This window comes from Leucoraja erinacea, chromosome 4 (genome assembly GCF_028641065.1).
Source record: "Leucoraja erinacea ecotype New England chromosome 4, Leri_hhj_1, whole genome shotgun sequence".
Taxonomy (NCBI): domain Eukaryota; kingdom Metazoa; phylum Chordata; class Chondrichthyes; order Rajiformes; family Rajidae; genus Leucoraja; species Leucoraja erinaceus.
In genome coordinates, this window is record NC_073380.1 from 45,880,425 (window position 1) to 45,899,371 (window position 18,947).

An 18,947-nucleotide genomic window follows, 5' to 3' on the forward strand; every position below is an offset into this window, starting at 1 on the left:
GGAGATTAACATCAGGGGTCACAGTATAAATATTATGATAAACTATTTAAGGCTAAGATTAATTTTCTTTCCCTGATCGAGGTGAACCTGTGGAATGTTCTACTACAGAAAGCAACTGAAAACTTCTCATTAAATATATTCGAGGACATAGATATTTTTGTTTAGACTAGAGGTACCAAGGAATTTGAGGAGACAACTAGAACTGGGTACTGAATAGCTAGCCAGCTCAAAAGGGCTTATTCCTGCTCTGTTGTTTTCTTTTCTATGTTGCATATGCTCCACAAATACAGAGAAAGTGACATATTGCACAAACACCAAGAAAATCTGCACATATTTTACAAATTCTAGCTTCCACATCACACTGAGCAGCATTGGCAACACATTTGTCAAATGCCAGCAAAAAATGACCCAAAATCTATCCAATTTAAATGAACAAGCCGCTTGGAGTGCATACTGTTGTTGTGTCCTTGGGGCAAGACACTTCACCCACCTTTGCCTGTGTGTAAATGTAATGTAATTATGTGAAGCACCTTGGGGTCAATGCAAGTTGACTAAAAATGTGCTATATAAATAAGATTATTATTATTATTATTATTATAAGCCTGGTCATCCCACATACCGAATTGGATCCAAGGATTTGTAGCTCAGGTTCTCCCGATTCCAGTAGCTTGGCTACCATTTGAAGAAAGCTCTCAACAAACAGATTAATGCTTTGGGAATGGCAAGCCATCAACAGCTGGTCCAATGCATCCATCGCAATAAAAACATACCTGTACACAAAACAAAAATAATCAAATTTAATGCATAACAAATCATTTTTCTCCCCATTTTCCTTCCATCGTTTCCACATAATCTATACTGTTTTAATCTGTACTAATTAATCTAAGATTTAAGGCAGGGAAAGTGTGGAAAATAAAAACGGCAAAATAAAAAGATCATTTGTGAAAACAAAGTAAATCTTAAAATTCATTTATTCCATCAATATTTTACAAGGTTTATTTTTCAATGCGCAGCATAGGACAAACATACATAATACAAAGAAAATGTATGAGAAAGATTCAGTTTTGGCAGCAACTGTGGAGGACGTAGTGTTACTTTGATTGCGTTTGATCAGAATTAGAAAATGCTCGAAATATAACAGTTCAAGTAGAGGCAGATGAAAAGAATAGGTAAAAAGGCTAGGAGATGGTGGATTAAATGATTAAAGCGATGAAGCAGCAATAAAATATGAATTAACTATTCCACGGAGAGTGGAAGTCCTTGATAGTGAATGTGGAATGAATGCTTCCACTATGGGAGAGGCTAGCACCTGAGGTTGTAGCCTCAGAATAAAAGGATCTTCCTTTAGGGAGGTGATGAGGAGGAATTTCTTTAGTCAGAGGATGGTGAATCTGTGGAATTCATTGCCACAGATGGCTCTGGAGGCCAAGTCAATGGATATTTTTACGACAGCAATTGACAAGATTCTTGATTAGTATGGGTGTCAGTAGTTATGGGGAGAAGGCAGGAGAATGGGGTTGAGAGGGAAATTTTGATCAGCAAAGATTGAATGGTGGAGTAGGCTTGAAGGGCCGAATGACCTAATTCTGCTCTTTGAACATGAAAATGGAGTGAACGTGAATAGAAGCAAAAGATCAGCTTCGAAGGAAGCAAATTCCAGAATTGGAGTACCATGCATGGATGTTATTAAACTGCATATTTATCATAAGCAGTGAGGGATAAATTCTGCCATGTTCCAAAAGTACATGGACCAAGATGAATATTGATAGCAGTAGCTGAAGGGTGGGCAGGCAAAACGTGATACACCGAGAAACATATCAACAATCACTTTTCAAATACAGGAGCATAAACATTTTTGATTACATTCCTGTTATGGCCATATTCTATATCCTTATAAATTCTCTATTCTCTGTAAAGGACCTGCATTTGTCCATGCTAGCCTTTTCCTTTTTACATAGGTTCAAAGGTTCTAGGTATGTTTTGAATGTTTTATTCTGATTTACACATTCCATTATCTTTTTCTTAAACAAAAATAATTTATTTGGCAATTTTGAAAAATTATGCAACACTCCCAATCCTCAAGCTTGCTGCTTTTTCTGGCAACTTTACAAACCATTCCCTTGAATTTCTCCTGGAATCTATGGTTGAACCACTTATCTCCTTGTATTTATGCCTTAAAGGAATGCACGTGTGTTGCAAATGTGTGTTGCAAAGTGTGAATGTAGGTGTATTGTACAGGTGTCGGAGGTTATGGGGAAAAGGCAGGAGAATGGGATTAGGAGGGAGAGATAGATCAGGCATGATTGAATGGCAGAGTAGACTTGACGGGCCAGATGGCCTAATTCTGCTCCTGTCACTCATGAAACCCTGTTTTTCTTCTTTAAATGCTAGCCACGGACTTACGATCTTTGAAGTAGATTCCCCATCTACCACAGCCAACTGTTCACACTATCATTGTTTCATTTGCTTAGATTGAATTACCTCATTTAAACCCAAGGTCAAATTCAACCATACTATTGTCAATCCTTCCTTAGTGTTGCTCTACAAACTAGATTATTAGTCAAATCTTTCTTGTGCAGAGTAATGGATCCCAAACAGTCCGTCTCCTTGTTGGTTCCTCAACAACCTATAAATTCATCTCATACACAATCTCATGCACAATCCACGTATTAATCATCAACACTGTTAATACTAATTTGATTTGGCCTGTCCATGCTCGGACAAAACAACTGTGCTATTCACATTACATACTCCTCTAATTTCCTCATTTGCACCACATCTACTAAACTGGTCGTTTTTAGACATCTTCCACTAATATTTTCTACCTGCTGCTGCTGCTTTAATCCACACAAATTAATTCTATACCTATATAGTGATCTGCCAAACTAAGATCTCGTTTAATTCTGTACCTCTGCTATCCTATTTCAAACATTACAACCCCAGGTTTTTATTTTGTCGGTCTTTCTTAAACATTAAATACTCGGTGGTCTTTAGTTCCAATTACAGGTATCTACCTGGCAGGCAATTACTTCTTACCCATTTCTGACTATTGCACTATTAAATTATCCACTGTTGCAGGTGCAGTGCATATTTGGAAATAGCACCTTTGAATATGGTTTAAATATGGTTCCAGATTTTGACCATATTTGCCAATGGCTTGTGTTGTCGTCACTTATTTATTTTCCCTACTGCATTTCCTGTTCTTATTTCTAGCTTTTCTTGTCCATTCTGACAATACTCAATGTTTAATTTCCCTGCCAAGCTTGTTAAAGTTGTCCCTCAGGTTCCCATTAAATGTATCCCCCCTCATCTTAAACCTATGTTCTCTGGTTATGTACCAGGATGAACGCTGGATTCCTGGACTACTTGCCTGCTATGCTTAATCCGTTTGATGGCCATCATTTAAATAAACCCAAGATGTGATGTGACCAAAATCAAAAAGCTCCTATTGCATTTGGTTTAAAAGATAAATCACCAGAACAATGTAAATAGGTCCTGATTACACTCGAGTCATCTTTTATTGAAATAAATGACCACACAAATTTTAAAGCATTAAATGTCACTTACCCGTATCTATGCCTGATAACATCCCGACTGAGCCTTTCTGCAAGGTACTTTCCTATCCGATCCAGTTTATCTGGTGCTGAAACTGCATAGAATGTCAACTTCTCCATGTCAGCCTTTACAAGACCATCCTAATAAGAAAGTACAGAGAAAATTAGAATCATTTTTTTTTAAAATTCTACCCTTCAGGCTAATTTGCCGTTATGCCTTGCTTTTCTCCTATACCTTGTTATTACTCGAAGCAAAGAATCCTCCTGGAGGGATCAGAACACCTCTGAGAATTAACATTTCCAGCCAACATTCCCAAAAATAAACTCCACTCTTCTTCATCAACATACTCGTCAAACCTCAATGCATTGATGTTGCAAAGAAACATAGAAAATAGATGCAGGAGGAGGCCATTCGGCCCTTCGAGCCAGCACCGGCATTCATTGTGATCATGGCTGATCATCCCCCATCAATAACCCGTGCCTGCCTTCTCCCCATATCCCTTGACTCCACTAGCCCCTAGAGCTCTATCTAACTCTCTCTTAAATCCATCCATTGATTTGGCCTCCACTGCCCTCTGTGGCAGGGAATTCCATAAATTCACAACTCTCTGGGTGAAAACGTTTTTTTCCTCACCTCAGTCTTAAATGACCTCCCGTTTATTCTAAGAATTGCATATTACAATTCACAAATCCATAACATTTTGTAAACGAAATAATTCAGAAATTCGATTCAGAAATTTACAAATTCCAATTCCAGAATTCAGAAAATTCAACAGCTTTTCCCTCCAGTGATTAAGCAAAGGCATCCCTTTGTACTAGTAAATCTATAAAGACTCTCCAGGTGACTTTTGGTTTAAAGCAGTCATCAGTGTCAAATGAAGGTAACTGCATCCTACAGTTCACGGACAACAATATTTAATAAAGCTCCATCTATAAATTTCAGAGTTTATGTTCATGGCATAAACAGTAATTTTCTTCTTCTCCAAGAATTCATCTCAGAATGGGTGCCCTTTATTTGTTTCGAACACTTTGACCACTAGGTGACATTATACGTCTGGATCTGCAGCACAGTCATAAGTGGTAGAAATAGTCTGATTACAGGATACAGTGAAGAATGCCAAATGGATGGCTCCATAAACAACAGCCCATAGTTTTATAAATGACCCATAATATTACAATGGGTCAATTTAATTAGTTATTTGCATAGATTTGACTGACATCAGCTCGTGGCAGTCCATTTCAAAGATGTACGTTTTTAACCATGATAATACCATCTAAGAAAAACATTGATACACAATCCTAACTTCCAATCTTAGTCTGTTTACAATTGCTCTCATTGTAATTTAGCAACCATTCTTATAGCTTATTGCTGCAAGTCATTAATTGGCATGTGGAAAAGACCAGAGTAACACTAGCAGTGTTAACTGAATGTTCTGAAGAGCAAAACATGAATCTCCATTACAGAATAGGCAACTGATATGGCAGCAGCAATGTTTAGTACCTTTTTTAAATTCCCCCTCGTTAACGCTGACTATCCCAATAATTGGGTGACTATCCCAATAAGTGTGTGAAAACCTCACAGCCCATTTCCCAATTATGCAGAAATCTAAAATATGAAACTGTGCTCAACTGAGTGAAGAGTTTAAATAGTTTAATGGTTAATGGTGTAATCTCAATGTTCTTCAGATGCATTCAGGCGTGAAATTGTTAAACTATAACTTGCACTTCTCACGTTTCAGTTTTCAATTTAGTTTATTGTCACATGTACCGAGGTGTAGTGAAAAGCTTTTGTTGCGTGCCAACCAGTCAGCAGAAAGGCAATATATGATTACAATCGATCAATTTACAGTGTACATACCTTAATAGACAATAGACAATAGGTGCAGGAGTAGGCCATTCGGCCCTTCAAGCCAGCACCACCAATTAATGTGATCATGGCTGATCTTCCCCAATGAGTACCCCATTCCTGCCTTCTCCCCGTATCCCCTGACTCCGCTATCTTTAAGAGCCCTATCTAGCTCTCTCTTGAAAGTATCCAGAGAACCGGCCTCCACCGCCCTCTGAGGCAGAGAATTCCACTGACTCACAACTCTCCGTGAGAAAAAGTGTTTCCTCGTCTGTTCTAAATGGCTAAATTCTGCATTGTTAAATAATTTATCTCCCTCAATTTGACCAAAATGCCCCTCCCAGTGCTGAATTTGCATCTTGAAGTGTTCCTCCATTTACGATTTTGTTGTAAATAAAAGGATTGAAGTGTGGAATTGGTGATGTGCCTAAACTTACTTATCAGAATTGTGAATTTTGAGCCTATAGGTGTAAAATTTCCTCAATGATAAATCTAAACTCGAGCATGTGCATTCCCTGAACAGAACACAGATTGATTTTCTAGCATGCAGAAATGTCAAGAATAGAACCTAAAACGGAATGGATTATATTTGGAATAATAGGAGAAGATACCAATTTAAATAAAGACCAAAATGTTTTTTTTAATTATGGGTTAATAATTGGAAAGAAATTGATACTTAAATTTTGGAAAAATACAACCGTACCAACTGTTAAAATGTGGATTAGGAATATGATGGACATAGCACGCCTTGAAGAAATGAGACTCCGACTAATAGATAAATATGACTAATTCTTAAGGAGTTGGTCTCCTTTCATCGACTTTTTGGAATTATGTGATGCAGCGGTACTGTAAAGATTGCTGATTTCAGTTCATTACGCGGATAGATCTACATCTCCGAATACAGATTTGAAAAATTCTCTTTTAAGGGGCCTTCTCTTCTATTTCTACTTTCCACTTTTTCTTTTTATTTTTTTATTTTTTATATACACACTTCACGTTTTTCTACTCTCTTCCATCTATTTTTCCACTTTTTCCTCTTTCTATTGTTTTCTTTTTCTTGTCTTGCTTACTTCCTTCTCAAAACATAAAACTAGAGGTTGTACATAGAATGGATTACGGTATGACATAGTTGGCATCTAAAATTAGGTTCCACTGTACTGTTTTGTACTGTATTAACTTCTAATAAAATAAACAAAAAAAAAAAAAACAAAAAAAAATGTCATCTGATGGAATACAACACAGTACAATGCTATTTTAACACAATCCTGGGGATCATTTTTCAGGAAGAGATGCAGGTTTGGAAAATAGACAATAGAAAATAGACAATAGGCAGAAGTAGGCCATTCGGCCCGTCGAGCCAGCACCGCCATTCAATGTGATCATGGCTGAACATACCCAATCAGTACCCCGTTCATGCCTTCTCCCCATATCCCCTGATTCCTCGATCTTTAAGAGCCCTATCTAGCACCCTCTTGAAAGTATCCAGAGAACCGACCTCCAACGCCCTTTGAGGCAAAAGTGTTTCCTCATCTCAGTTCTAAATGGCTTACCTCTTATTCTTAAACTGTGGCCCCTGGTTCTGGACTCCCCCAACATCAGGAACATGTTTCCTGCCTCTAGCATGTCCAAACCCTTAATAATCGTATATATGTTTCCATAAGACCTCCTCTCATCCTTCTAAACTCCAGAGCACACAAGTCCAGCCGCTCCATTCTCTCAGCATATGACAGTCCCGTCATCCCGGGAATTAACCTTGTAAACCTACACTTCACTCCTTCAATAGCAAGAATGTCCCTCCTCAAATTAGGGGACCAAAACTGCACACAATATTCCAGGTGTGGTCTCACTAGGGCCCTATACAAATGTAGAAGGACCTCTTTGCTCCTATACTCAACTCCTCTTGTTATGAAGGCCAACATGCTATTCGCTTTCTTCACTGCCTGCTGTGCCTGCATGCTTACTTTCATTGACGGATGAACAAGGACCCCCTAGTTGTACTTCCCCTTTTCCCACTTGACACTATTTAGATATAATCTGCCTTCCTGTTTTTGCTACCAAAGTGGATAACCTCACATTTATCCACATTAAACTGCATCTGCCATGCATCTGCCCACTCACCCAACCTGTCCAAGTCACCCTGCATTCTCATAGCATCCTCCTCACAGTTCACACTGCCACCCAGCTTTGTGTCATCTGCAAATTTGTTAATGTTACTTTGAATCTCTTCATCTAAATCATTGATATATATTGTAAATAGCTGCGGTCCCAGCACCCCACTAGTCACTGCCTGCCATTCTGAAAGGGACCCGTTAATTCCTACTCTTCGTTTTCTGTCTGCCAATCAATTTTTTATCCATGTTAGCACTACCCCCCATACCATGTGCCCTAATTTTGCCCACTAATCTCCTATGTGGAACCTTTTCAAATGCTTTCTGAAAGTCCAGGTACACTACATCCACTGGCTCTCCCTTGTCCATTTTCCTAGTTTCCTCCTCAAAAAATTCCAGAAGATTAGTCAAGAATGATTTCCCCTTCGTAAATCCATGCTGACTTGGACCGATTCCGTTACTTCTATCCAAATGTGCCGCTATTTCATCTTTTATAATTCACTCCAGCATCTTCCCCACCACCGATGTCACGTTAACTGGTCTATAATTCCTTGTTTTCTCTCTCCCGCCTTTCTTAAAAAGTGGGATAACACTAGCTACCCTCCAATCCACAGGAACTGACCCTGAATCTATAGAACATTGGAAAATCAACACCAATGCGTACACAATTTCTAGAGCCATATCCTTAAGTACCCTGGGATGAAGACCATCAGGCCCTGCCTGGGAATTTATCAGCCTTCAGTCCCATCAATCTAACCAACACCATTTCCTGCCTAATGTGGATTTCCTTCAGTTCCTCCGTCACTCCAGATCCTCTGGCCACTAGTACATCAGGAAGATTCTTTGTGTCTTGCTTAGTGAAGACGGATCCAAAGTACCTGTTCAACTCATCTGCCATTTCCTTCTTCCCCATAACAATTTCACCTTTTTCAGTCTTCAAGGGTCCAACTTTGGCCTTAACTAATGTTTTCCTCTTCACATACCTAACGAAACTTTTACTATCCTCCTTTATATTCTTGGCTAGCTTACCTTCGTACCTCATCTTTTCTCCCCGTATTGCCTTTTTAGTTATCTTCTGTTGCTCTTTAAACATTACCCAATCCTTTTGCTTCCCGCTCATCTTTGCCACGTTGTACTTCTCATTTATTTTTATACTGTCCCTGACGTCCCTTGTTAACCACGATCGCTCCTTACTCCCCATGGAATCGTTCTTCCTCTTTAGAATTAACTGATCCTGCATCTTCGGTATTATTCCCAGAAATACCTGCCATTGTTGTTCCACTGTCGTCCCTGCTAGGGTATCTTTCCAATCAACTTTGGCCAGCTCCTCCCTCATGACTCCATAGTCCCCTTTATTCAACTGTAATACTGACACCTCCGATTTACCCTTCTCCCTCTCCAATTGTAGATTAAACTTGACCCTATTATGGTCACTACCTCCTAATGGCTCCTTAACCTCAAGTTCCTTAAAATCAAATCCAGTTTATTACATAACACTAAATCCAGAATTGCCTTCTCCATGGTAGGCTCCAATACAAGCTGCTCTAAAAATCCATCATGGAGGAGAACCCTGGCGCCAGGGAGGCAACAGACCATCCTCGCACCTCGCCTGCCGCCACAGAATCTCCAGTATGCTCCACGGACAATGGAGTCACCCACCACTGTGGCTCTGCCCGCGTCGGTCTTGCCGGTCTGGTCCCATCTCTGGGATTGGAGCCATCGCGTGTCCACTGCTCGGACTGGAAGCGTTGTCTCCCCCGACAGCTCCCAAGAGGGCGTTCCTGTTTTCATTAGGCACAGCCACCTGGGTCTCCTGCACTCCACGGTTACCATCCTTTCTCTCAGTCACACACCTTCGTTCTTGCCGTATCCTTGGCGTGACAACCTCACTGTAGGTCCTGTCCAGGAAACTCTCATTTTCCCAGATGACCCCGAGGTCATCCAGCTGCTTCTCCAGTGCCCCAACACGGTCCTTCAGGAGCTGAACCTGGACACACTTGCCACAGTTGTAGCAGCCAGAGGCTCCATCCATGTCCCTGGCCTCCCACATGCTGCAAGCATCACACTGCCTCATCTTAACCGTCATGTGTTCACCGCAAAATATAATCAATATGATTGTAAATATTCATCCAAGCCAAATAATTCTTCCAGACAATTAAAAAAAATTGTACTTGGCCTATCTGCCAAGATGGAAAGACTCTCAAGTAAAAACAAAGAACTGCAGATACTGGTTAATACACAAAAGACTTGTATTTAGCCTGCAATTGACTGTGTTGGTATTAAAGTTTTCCAACTCAAAAATAATTCTAATGCAGAGTAGTTTTAAGTGAAATGTGTATATAGTCTGTGAAAAATAAAGAAAAATTACACGTGCTGGAAATCTGTATTAAAAAGTTGTATTATAAATACTCAGATGGTTAGACACTATTATTCTGCAGAGATAAAGAAAAATTAATAAGGTCATGTCATGTGATAGTAGAATTGGGCCATTCGGCCCATCAAGTTTACTCTGCCGTTCAATCATGGCTGATCTATCTCTCCCTCCTAACCCCATTCTCCTGCCTTCTCCCCATAACTTCTGACACCTGTACTAATGACAAATGTATCTATCTCTGCCTTAAAAATATCCAATGACTTGGCTGCCACAGCCTTCGGTGCCCAAAATTGCTCACAATATTCCAAATGCAGCCTTACCAGCATCTTAGAGCCTCAGGATTACATCCCTGTTTTGTATATCCCTCTTGAAATAAATGCTAGCATTGAGTTTGCTTTCTTATCTAATATTTCTTATCTAAGATCCTCCATCAGAATAATACAACAAGTTATTTAATATATGCTGATAATCAAACGTAACACATTTATTGGAACAACTTGAATTGGATGTCCCGAAAATGAAAAGCAAACCTTGCATTCTACCTCTTACAACGCAACGTGTAACTAACGTAGTTTTTGAAGCAATTAATGCTTTTATGAGAGTTACAGAAATTTAAGTCTGGTGCAACTTTTCATTAATCCCAGTGAAACTGAACATCTAAAAATATATTTGCAAAGTCTCCCTTAAAATCTTGAATCATGGCGAGCAAATCCATTAACTGAATGGCCCAATTATTATTCACTTTTTTTGATGGATTTGTGTTTTGATTTATTTTTAAACAACTTTTTTACTCCTGCGAATGTGCATTAATATTGTTAGTAATCCTCCCTAATGATCCAGTCACCCAGAAGCAATAGATGGGCAGTATTATTTTTTGTATTATAATAACTAACCAGAATTGACGTAACTAGTTAATTAAAGTAATAAACAAGATTTCTGCAGGTAACAGCTTTCAACTTGCATCTAATGATCCAGTCACCCAGAAGCAATAGATGGGCAGTATTATTTGTGTTTTAATCTATTGCACTGGTCTCAATCACCTTGCATGAATATTCTTACAAATTATGGCAAAGTTCACTCCAACCACATAAATCCCACATAATTGATAACACCTTGATTAATGTTTCACTCTGAAGTACCATGAAACCAATGAATAGGCAATAATCTACTGTGCTCTGGTTAAATCATGTTGAGCTGCTGAATTACTGTTAAAATAATTAATGACATGCCAACATTTTTTTTTTAGAATACTAATTAACCAATTATTTCTAGTTGGGCATGGTTTGGTTAATTTGGTCAATGGCAGTATTTATGTTTGGCATAATTTGGCAGTTAAAGCTCCACTAAAACATTTTTGGTTTAAAAAAAAAATAAAAAAATCACCAACTAAAAATTGTCACTTACTTTTGGATCTTCTGGGAAAATGTTATCCACTAGGCGTTTGTATCTCGGGCGCAGTGCACCACAGCAGCCACATACTCCTGCAGACATACAAAAATCAGGCTTTAAACCAACTAGTAGGAGAAGGATCACTAATAGCAGCAGAGCTGCAATACCAGTGATGAAAAAACATGGACAAAATTCAAGCAGCAAAGATAGAAGAAAGAATAGGATAGGAATTAGCTAGAGGAAGCAATCAAAGCAGACTTGCATTGATTTGCATGTGGGCTGACAGGGAACTATTATGAACAATTCACAAGCTAGAGCTATAACAAGTCACACTGCAGCTTTATAGGTCTTTGGTTAGGCTGCATTTTTAGTACTGCGTGCAGTTGTGGTCACCTGATTACAAGGCAATGTGGTTTTGGAAAAGGTACAGAGGAGGTTTACCAAAATGATGCCTGGATTATGGAGTATTGGCTACAGGGAGAGGATGGACAGACTTGAATGCAATCTCTGGCATTCAAGAGAAAACCAGAGTCACCTGATAGAAGTATCTCAAATTATGAGGCATATGTAGGGCAGACAGTCAGAATCTTTTTTCAGGGACGGAAAGATCAAATACTTGATGGCATGGCTTTAAGGTGGGAGGAGCAAATTTAGAGGTGTAGGACAATTATTTTTACTACACAGTGGGTGGTGAGTGCCTGGAACACGCTGTGAGCGGTGGTGGTGGAGGCAGAAATGATAGCGGCATTTAAGTTTTGGATTAGCATATGGATATGCAGGGAATGGAGGGATATGGATTATGGGAAGGTAGACAAGAGGTGATCCTGACATCATAAAAAGTAATATAATTATACTTTATATGCAGATGCTTATAATTAGCAGAGCAGAAAATTGGAGGGAAAATATAACTTATTATTTTCATGTCTTAACATAAAATATTTCAGTAAAAACCTTAAATATTACCTTGAAAAAGAATACGGATGATTGTAAGAAGCACACATCAGTAAAATATGTTGAATTTAAAGGTCAGCATTATGCACTTTTCACATAAAAAGCTACAAGCTAAGTCGGTGAGAAACAAAGATGCCAATTGGCAAAGTCCAAAACATTGTTGAGGAACTCAAGTTTCAACTGCACATTGACATGAAATCATAGTTTTGTCGTTGCCAGAGCAAGGGTGGTCTTAGATGAAATTCTGGTTCGATATTGACATTGAATTCAGTTGCACTAAAGATAATGTCAGTCTCAAGCTTAACATTTCATATAAAAAAGGATAAGTGCGCAATGAAAAATTGAAAAGCTCTGGAGTCGAATCGTGTGCTTTGCGATTCATCTAATTGCAACATAATTAATGGATATATTCTAAGAGAATCACAAAACAGAAATTTGTGGAATTGGCATGTAGGTTCAATAAAGAATTAGGAAGACAAATGGAGTATGTCATTATTGTAAGAGGAATTGATTACACAAATTAGTAAGCTTTGCTACATCTGAGCAGCTCTTTGGTGAGACTAGTACTGTTTTAGTGCTCGTTTTCATACTTGCTTTGGAGTTAAATTATCAGATCATCAGCGAATTAAAGGTTTTGAGGAAAAGCGAAAAAAAAAATGCAGCGAATGGAGTTAAGATCATTCATGATCTGAAAGAACATTTCCATTTATATTCGTATCCTGGTTCCCCCACTTTTACAGTGAAGATGTTCAAATATTGTAGTAAAATGGGAGGGACAATGAGAGGTAGAATATCAACTTTCACAATTCTCATGTATCGCAGCGTCTTTGACACAATTCCTTTCATCTCCTGGTCCTAAATTCATCACAACATGACACCGGATGGAAAGATAATGGAGAATAGAGAGAAATACTGCCAAGAACACTTTTTCTGCATTGAGAGATCCAATCAGCAGCACACAAAAAACCTGATCTAGCTGAAAATCAAATGTTCCAACTGACTGAGCACCATTTAAAAATGGGAGGAAACAAATGTTGTCTTGATAACGTTCAGATAATTTTAACATAAAAATCAGTTTAATATAACTGGAGTAATAGAGCACCCAAACAATTGTAAATAGATTTATATTTGGAGGTAAACTGATGCACTGGTTTATCTAGAAATAAAACTGAATGCAAAAGAACATCTCCAAAATAATATGAACTGTGGTAAATGACACATTGCACTCTTGGGTTAGTACAAAATGTATTCAACATATGTTTCGTATATATTAATTAACAAAATTTCAAGAATAACAGACATAGCACATATTTAAATAACAGCAGTCACTGGTAATTAAGTACAATAGCTACCCGTAAGAATTGAAATAGTTAAAAACAAAATATTACTAACAGACCTCTATGGTTAATTTTTATGTGATTATGTATCTTGTTGCTTTTTTGTATGACTGTTAGCAAATCAAATTCCTTGTATGTTTACATACTTTGCGAATAAATGAATTACAATTACAAATGCAATTACTGAATACGTAGTATAAACATTCAGTAATGACCAATTGCATCCAACAAAAAAAATATTGGACTAAAAATGATGAGCAAACCAACGAGGAAGGACATGCCACAGATAAACAAAATTAAGAATAAAACTGAAGCCAAAGATTTTAAAAAATCTACTCATGCTACTAATGCATAGACAAAAGAGGATGAAAAAATACCAATACCAAGTTGGAAAAATGGAAAAGGGAAGAGATGTACTTACAAAATTGAGCAAAAATATTTCAAACTGAAATAACAGAGTACTGATTACAAATGTTAATAGAAAAGGTGCAATAGATTATGTTAACCTAGTGAAGCATGGAGGAGAGAAGGAATTGTTCAATGGTGGTGGGTGGGGATGTTATGGCCTGGGCGTGTATGGCTGCTGAAGGCACTGGCTCACTTATCTTCATTGATGATACAACTGCTGATGGTTGTAGCTTTATGAATTCTGAAGTGTATAGACACATTCTATCTGCTCAAGTTCAAACAAATGCCTCAAAACAAGACAATGATTCAAAGCATACTGCTAAAGCAACAAATGAGCTTTTCAAAGCTAAAAAATGGTCAATTCTTGAGTGGCCAAGTCAATCACACAATCTGAACCCAATTGAGCATGCCTTTTATATGCTGAAGAGAAAACTGAGGGAGATTAGCCCCCAAAACAAGCATAAGCTAAAGATACAATACAGTATCTGGCAGAGAATCACCATAGAAGACATCCAGCAACTGCTGATGTCCATGAATCGCAAACTTCAAGCAGTCATTGCATGCAAAGGATATGCAACAAAATACTAAACATGGCTACTATAATTTACATGACATTGCTGTGTCACAAACATTATGGTGCCCAGAAATTATGGGGGGGGGGGGGGGGGGGGGGGGGGGGGGGGGGGGGGGGGGGGGGGGGGGGGGGGGGGGGGGGGGGACAGGCACTATGTATAAACACTGCTGTAATTTCTACATGGTGAAGCCAAATTTATAAAAATGGCCTTTTATTAAAATCTGACAATGTGCACTTTAACCACATGTGATTTTCTTTCTATTACAAATCTCAAATTGTGGAGTACAGAGGCAAATAAATAAATGATGGGTCTTTTTCCCCAAACATTATGAAGGGCACTGTATTATGTAAACATTAAATAAAAAACTATCTGTTTTAGAATACAAAATATGGCATCTATTAAAAGTTATCTAGATCCGCATTAGACTCTCTAAACATTTGGTAATACATCAGTAAACTTTTGAGGAACAAAATAACTTTTGTAGTTTCTCTGGAGTTTCTGAACTTGGAGAGCAACACACTGCCGTCTATAGTACACCGAATCTTTCTTTCCTACATGATAAGAAAGTCTATAAAATGTTGTAAACTGATCTAGAAGTTATTGATCATTGAAAAGGGAGGCCAATAAATTTGTACCCAAGAAAATACATTACATTCTTCCAGACAAACAATAAAACAGATAATATACTTTATTCTAACTTACCACAGGACAGCAAGGGTCTTGGTTCCCACCCAGTGTTAAACCTGTAGACTTGTTCTGGTTCAGCTCTTGGTACCTGAATATACCTTCGCATCCTGTGCACTCTGCAGCTTCAGACTTAAGACTTAGATTTCACTGCACCTACAGAATTGTATACCCATAATCAGACAGATGATCTTTGGATTCCATTTACAGTAACACTAGACGAATTGATATCAAATAAACTAGCTACTAATTAAAATCAAGGATGGTCAACAGCTATACAAACAGAATGTCAAGACTGGGAATACGAGATTTTAAAAAGTTATAGTGATTAGCTTTTACATTAGAAGAGCTCTCAGCACCAGAATAATACAAATCATTTAGTCCAGTATGACATCAATCGAAATTTCAAAATGAACAAAAAGTTTCTGATTTAATTGTATTTTATGTATATATATATATTCATCAAATGGTGAAATTTTGTTTTAAAATTTAACAGAATTTGAATGGACTAATTAAACAAATCTTGTAATCTCAGCCACCTAGGAAATTAAATGCCAGCAATGTTTGTATTTCCTGAACAACCATAAACTATTCACCATTTCATGATCTCTATAGATTTAAAAAAAAAGGCAACATACTCCTCTGGTATAATTAAAGATTAACTGGAATAGATTGGAAAGCCTGCATGATGAATTGTAGGGAATAATAAAATGTGTCCACTAAAGATAAGCAATTTACCATGGGGTTTTTACATTAATATTGTGCATTTAAAATCAACAGAGGAAATACATGAAATATAACATTTATGCACATAAGACAAAAAACAAGATCTTAAAAAGCATGCCAAGAATTAGTTAATAGAGTTTCATAGATGTATCATAAAGTTCATAAATCACTGCATAACCAATCAACATGATTAGAGGTTAGGAATTCTTCAAAATGTTTATTTTCAGTGAAGAAAGATAAATGCTTAATGTATGCCAATATAATAGAGAGCAACTTTGACATCAAGAGCAAATGTAGTTCAATAGATCAGATGTGTAGATAACTAAAACTATTGTGAATCAATCATTCCAATAGGTCTGTAGCATGCAGAAAGAAACCAAATCATTTACTGGCACCTACTTTGTTAAAAAGTAAATGCATTTTCCTGAAGAAATGTTAACATAGATTATGACAACATCATGGAAACTCATTTGCACAATTCTCAAGTGATCAGACAAGATTTAATAGGTGAAATAGTTCATTTAATGAAACAAACTTAGCCTCAGAATAAGCAAGCATTTACAAAATAATAAAATGTATTAATTTATAAAATACAGGAATTGGGCTCTTGCTGATATTTAATAGCATTAATATTAAAAGTACTATTAGGGGCAGTATTTGTTCACCCACATTGCGGAATTATAATCATCTTGGGCAAGAGAAGACAAATTAATGTCAGTACCAAGGACAATTTATACGATTAGTTTGAAAACATCTCCTTTAATACATAGAACATAGAACAGTACAGCACAGGAAAAAGTTAACGAGAAGCATGTTGCAAAATCTATATATTAATTATTTTCATTTCTAAATTCAAGTGGTTACTTGAATTTAGAGGTCAATGTTCATACCGCAGGGGTGTAAGTTGCCCAAGTGAAATATGAAATGCTGTCCCTCCGATTTGCGTTGGACCTCACTCTGACATTGGAGGAGGACAAGGACTGCTCTTACAAGTTCAAAACCCAATTTTAGTCTTAAAATTCCAACTTGTCTAAAATCCTGTCCAAACTTCAGTCTGAAGGGTTCCAAGGTGAAATGTTAACCATGCATTTCCTCCACAGATGTTGCCTGACCCAATTGGTTCCTCAAGCACTTCGTGCTTTGCTCAAGGCACCAGCATTTGCAGTTTAGTGTGGCTCCATATAAAACACTGCCATACATCTAATCCAAAAATAATACGTACGGATTCATGATGTCATCTTTATTACATTGTTTTGGCTCAATAGTCAGCATATCAACTCTCATTATCTTCACAATTTATGCCTCCCAATTTCAATTCTTACCATAATATCATTTTCTCTCAAAATAATTCAAACTCTGTACATTTAACCACCTGCACTATATCTTGGTGTCCCAGTACTTCAACACTGCCAAATACAACAAAATTATTTTTCAATTTAATTCACTTACATAATACAGTATAAGCAGAGAATTATAATTTTGGCGCTGCTGCGCAAAGGATAAATGTTGAATGCTCATTTCCCCTTTTGCACCATTTTGTTAATTCACTTAAGTAATTTGAAATTCATAGTATCAATGTCTTCAAATATATTTTGCCTCCTAAGCCATGTCCTCTTTCAATTCGATTTAAGATTTTTTTTCCCCCGCTACCTCCAATCTTTTAATACGTAAATACCAGGGTATTTGTATTGAATACCAGTCGTTTTATCATATTATACAAGTCTAAGATTATTTGTTCATGTCTAATGAAATCAGTGGAAAAGTGAACCGTTTCACTCACCACCAATGCTGCCTGATTTGCTGTATATTTTCAATATTTTCTGTTTGTATATCAGATTTTCAGGGTACATGATATTTTGGTTCTTTATTATTTGGATTATTAGAATTGAGATCAATTGTGGTTTTATAAAAAATAATATTCTACTGGGAAATTCACTTTATTTTGCAGCCAATATTCAACAAAGACCAAAGCCAAACTGATTAATTATTTTCCATATATTCCAAAACATATCCTCTCAGAGTTTTTCCTCACTTTCATTATTGCACTTTCCAGACATTTATCATCAGTACAAATATTCACTACCTTCTGGATGAAGCAATTGTTCTCACCTTTGTTCTGAATGACCAAACTGTTTTGAAACAGTTACGACTATTTTCAGATACCCAAGGGAACCATGAAATTCACATCTCATGGCCTGTAAAAATTCTGTAAATTTCAATTGGACTATCTCTCGAGGATATAGCCCCAAACGCTATAAAAATCATCATTTATAGGTTAACACTGATACCTGAGGAATTGATCTAATGAACATTCACTGTACTTAATCATGTATATCTTTGTACTTAATCATGTATATCTTTGCCAAGTATATAATATTCCACATACAATTCCATGTACAATTGCCACATACAATTCCATGTACAATTGCAGTCAGCTATCTCCATTATACTCCATTATACTCAAACCTTCTTGTAATACTGTTCGCTTTCTGATTGGTTGCTGTACCTACATATTAGGGTGTGTAATAAAATATAAAACAAGTTCATAAGGTCATAAGTAATAGGAGCAGAATTAGGCCATTCGGCCCATCAGGTCTACCCCACCATTCAATCATGCCTGATCTCCCTCCTAACCCCATTATCCTGCCTTCTCCCCATAACCCCGATAATCAAAAAATCTATCTATCTCTGCCTTAAGAATATCTATTGTCTTGGCATCCACAGCCTTCTGTGGCAAAGAATTCCACAGATTCGCCACCTCTCGTCTCCTTTCTAAAGGAACGTCCTTTAATTCTACAGCGATGACCTCTAGTCCTAGACTCTCCCACTAGTGGAAACATCCTCTCCACATCCACTCTATCCAAGCCTTTGACTATTCGGTACGTTTCAATGAGGTCCCCCTTCTAAACTCCAGCAAGTACAGGCCCAGTGCCATCAAACGCTCATCATAAGTTAACAGTGCTCGAAATTAACGGTTGCTCGGGTGCCAATGGCG

The 18,947-nt window shown here is 37.5% G+C and overlaps 1 protein-coding gene across 1 annotated transcript in view; it reads right to left on the bottom strand.

The window, feature by feature from the left end:
- Positions 1 to 18,947, bottom strand: part of LOC129696341 (protein EFR3 homolog A-like) — a 115,767-nt gene that overhangs the window by 79,277 nt on the left and 17,543 nt on the right. The window contains exons 2-5 of the mRNA XM_055634160.1: positions 15,245 to 15,382; positions 11,287 to 11,363; positions 3,568 to 3,695; positions 620 to 770 (exon numbers count right to left, since the gene is read on the bottom strand). Coding sequence (XP_055490135.1) covers positions 620 to 770; positions 3,568 to 3,695; positions 11,287 to 11,363; positions 15,245 to 15,335 — 447 coding nt within the window. The 5' untranslated portion in view covers positions 15,336 to 15,382. The remainder of the gene's footprint in view (positions 1 to 619; positions 771 to 3,567; positions 3,696 to 11,286; positions 11,364 to 15,244; positions 15,383 to 18,947) is intronic.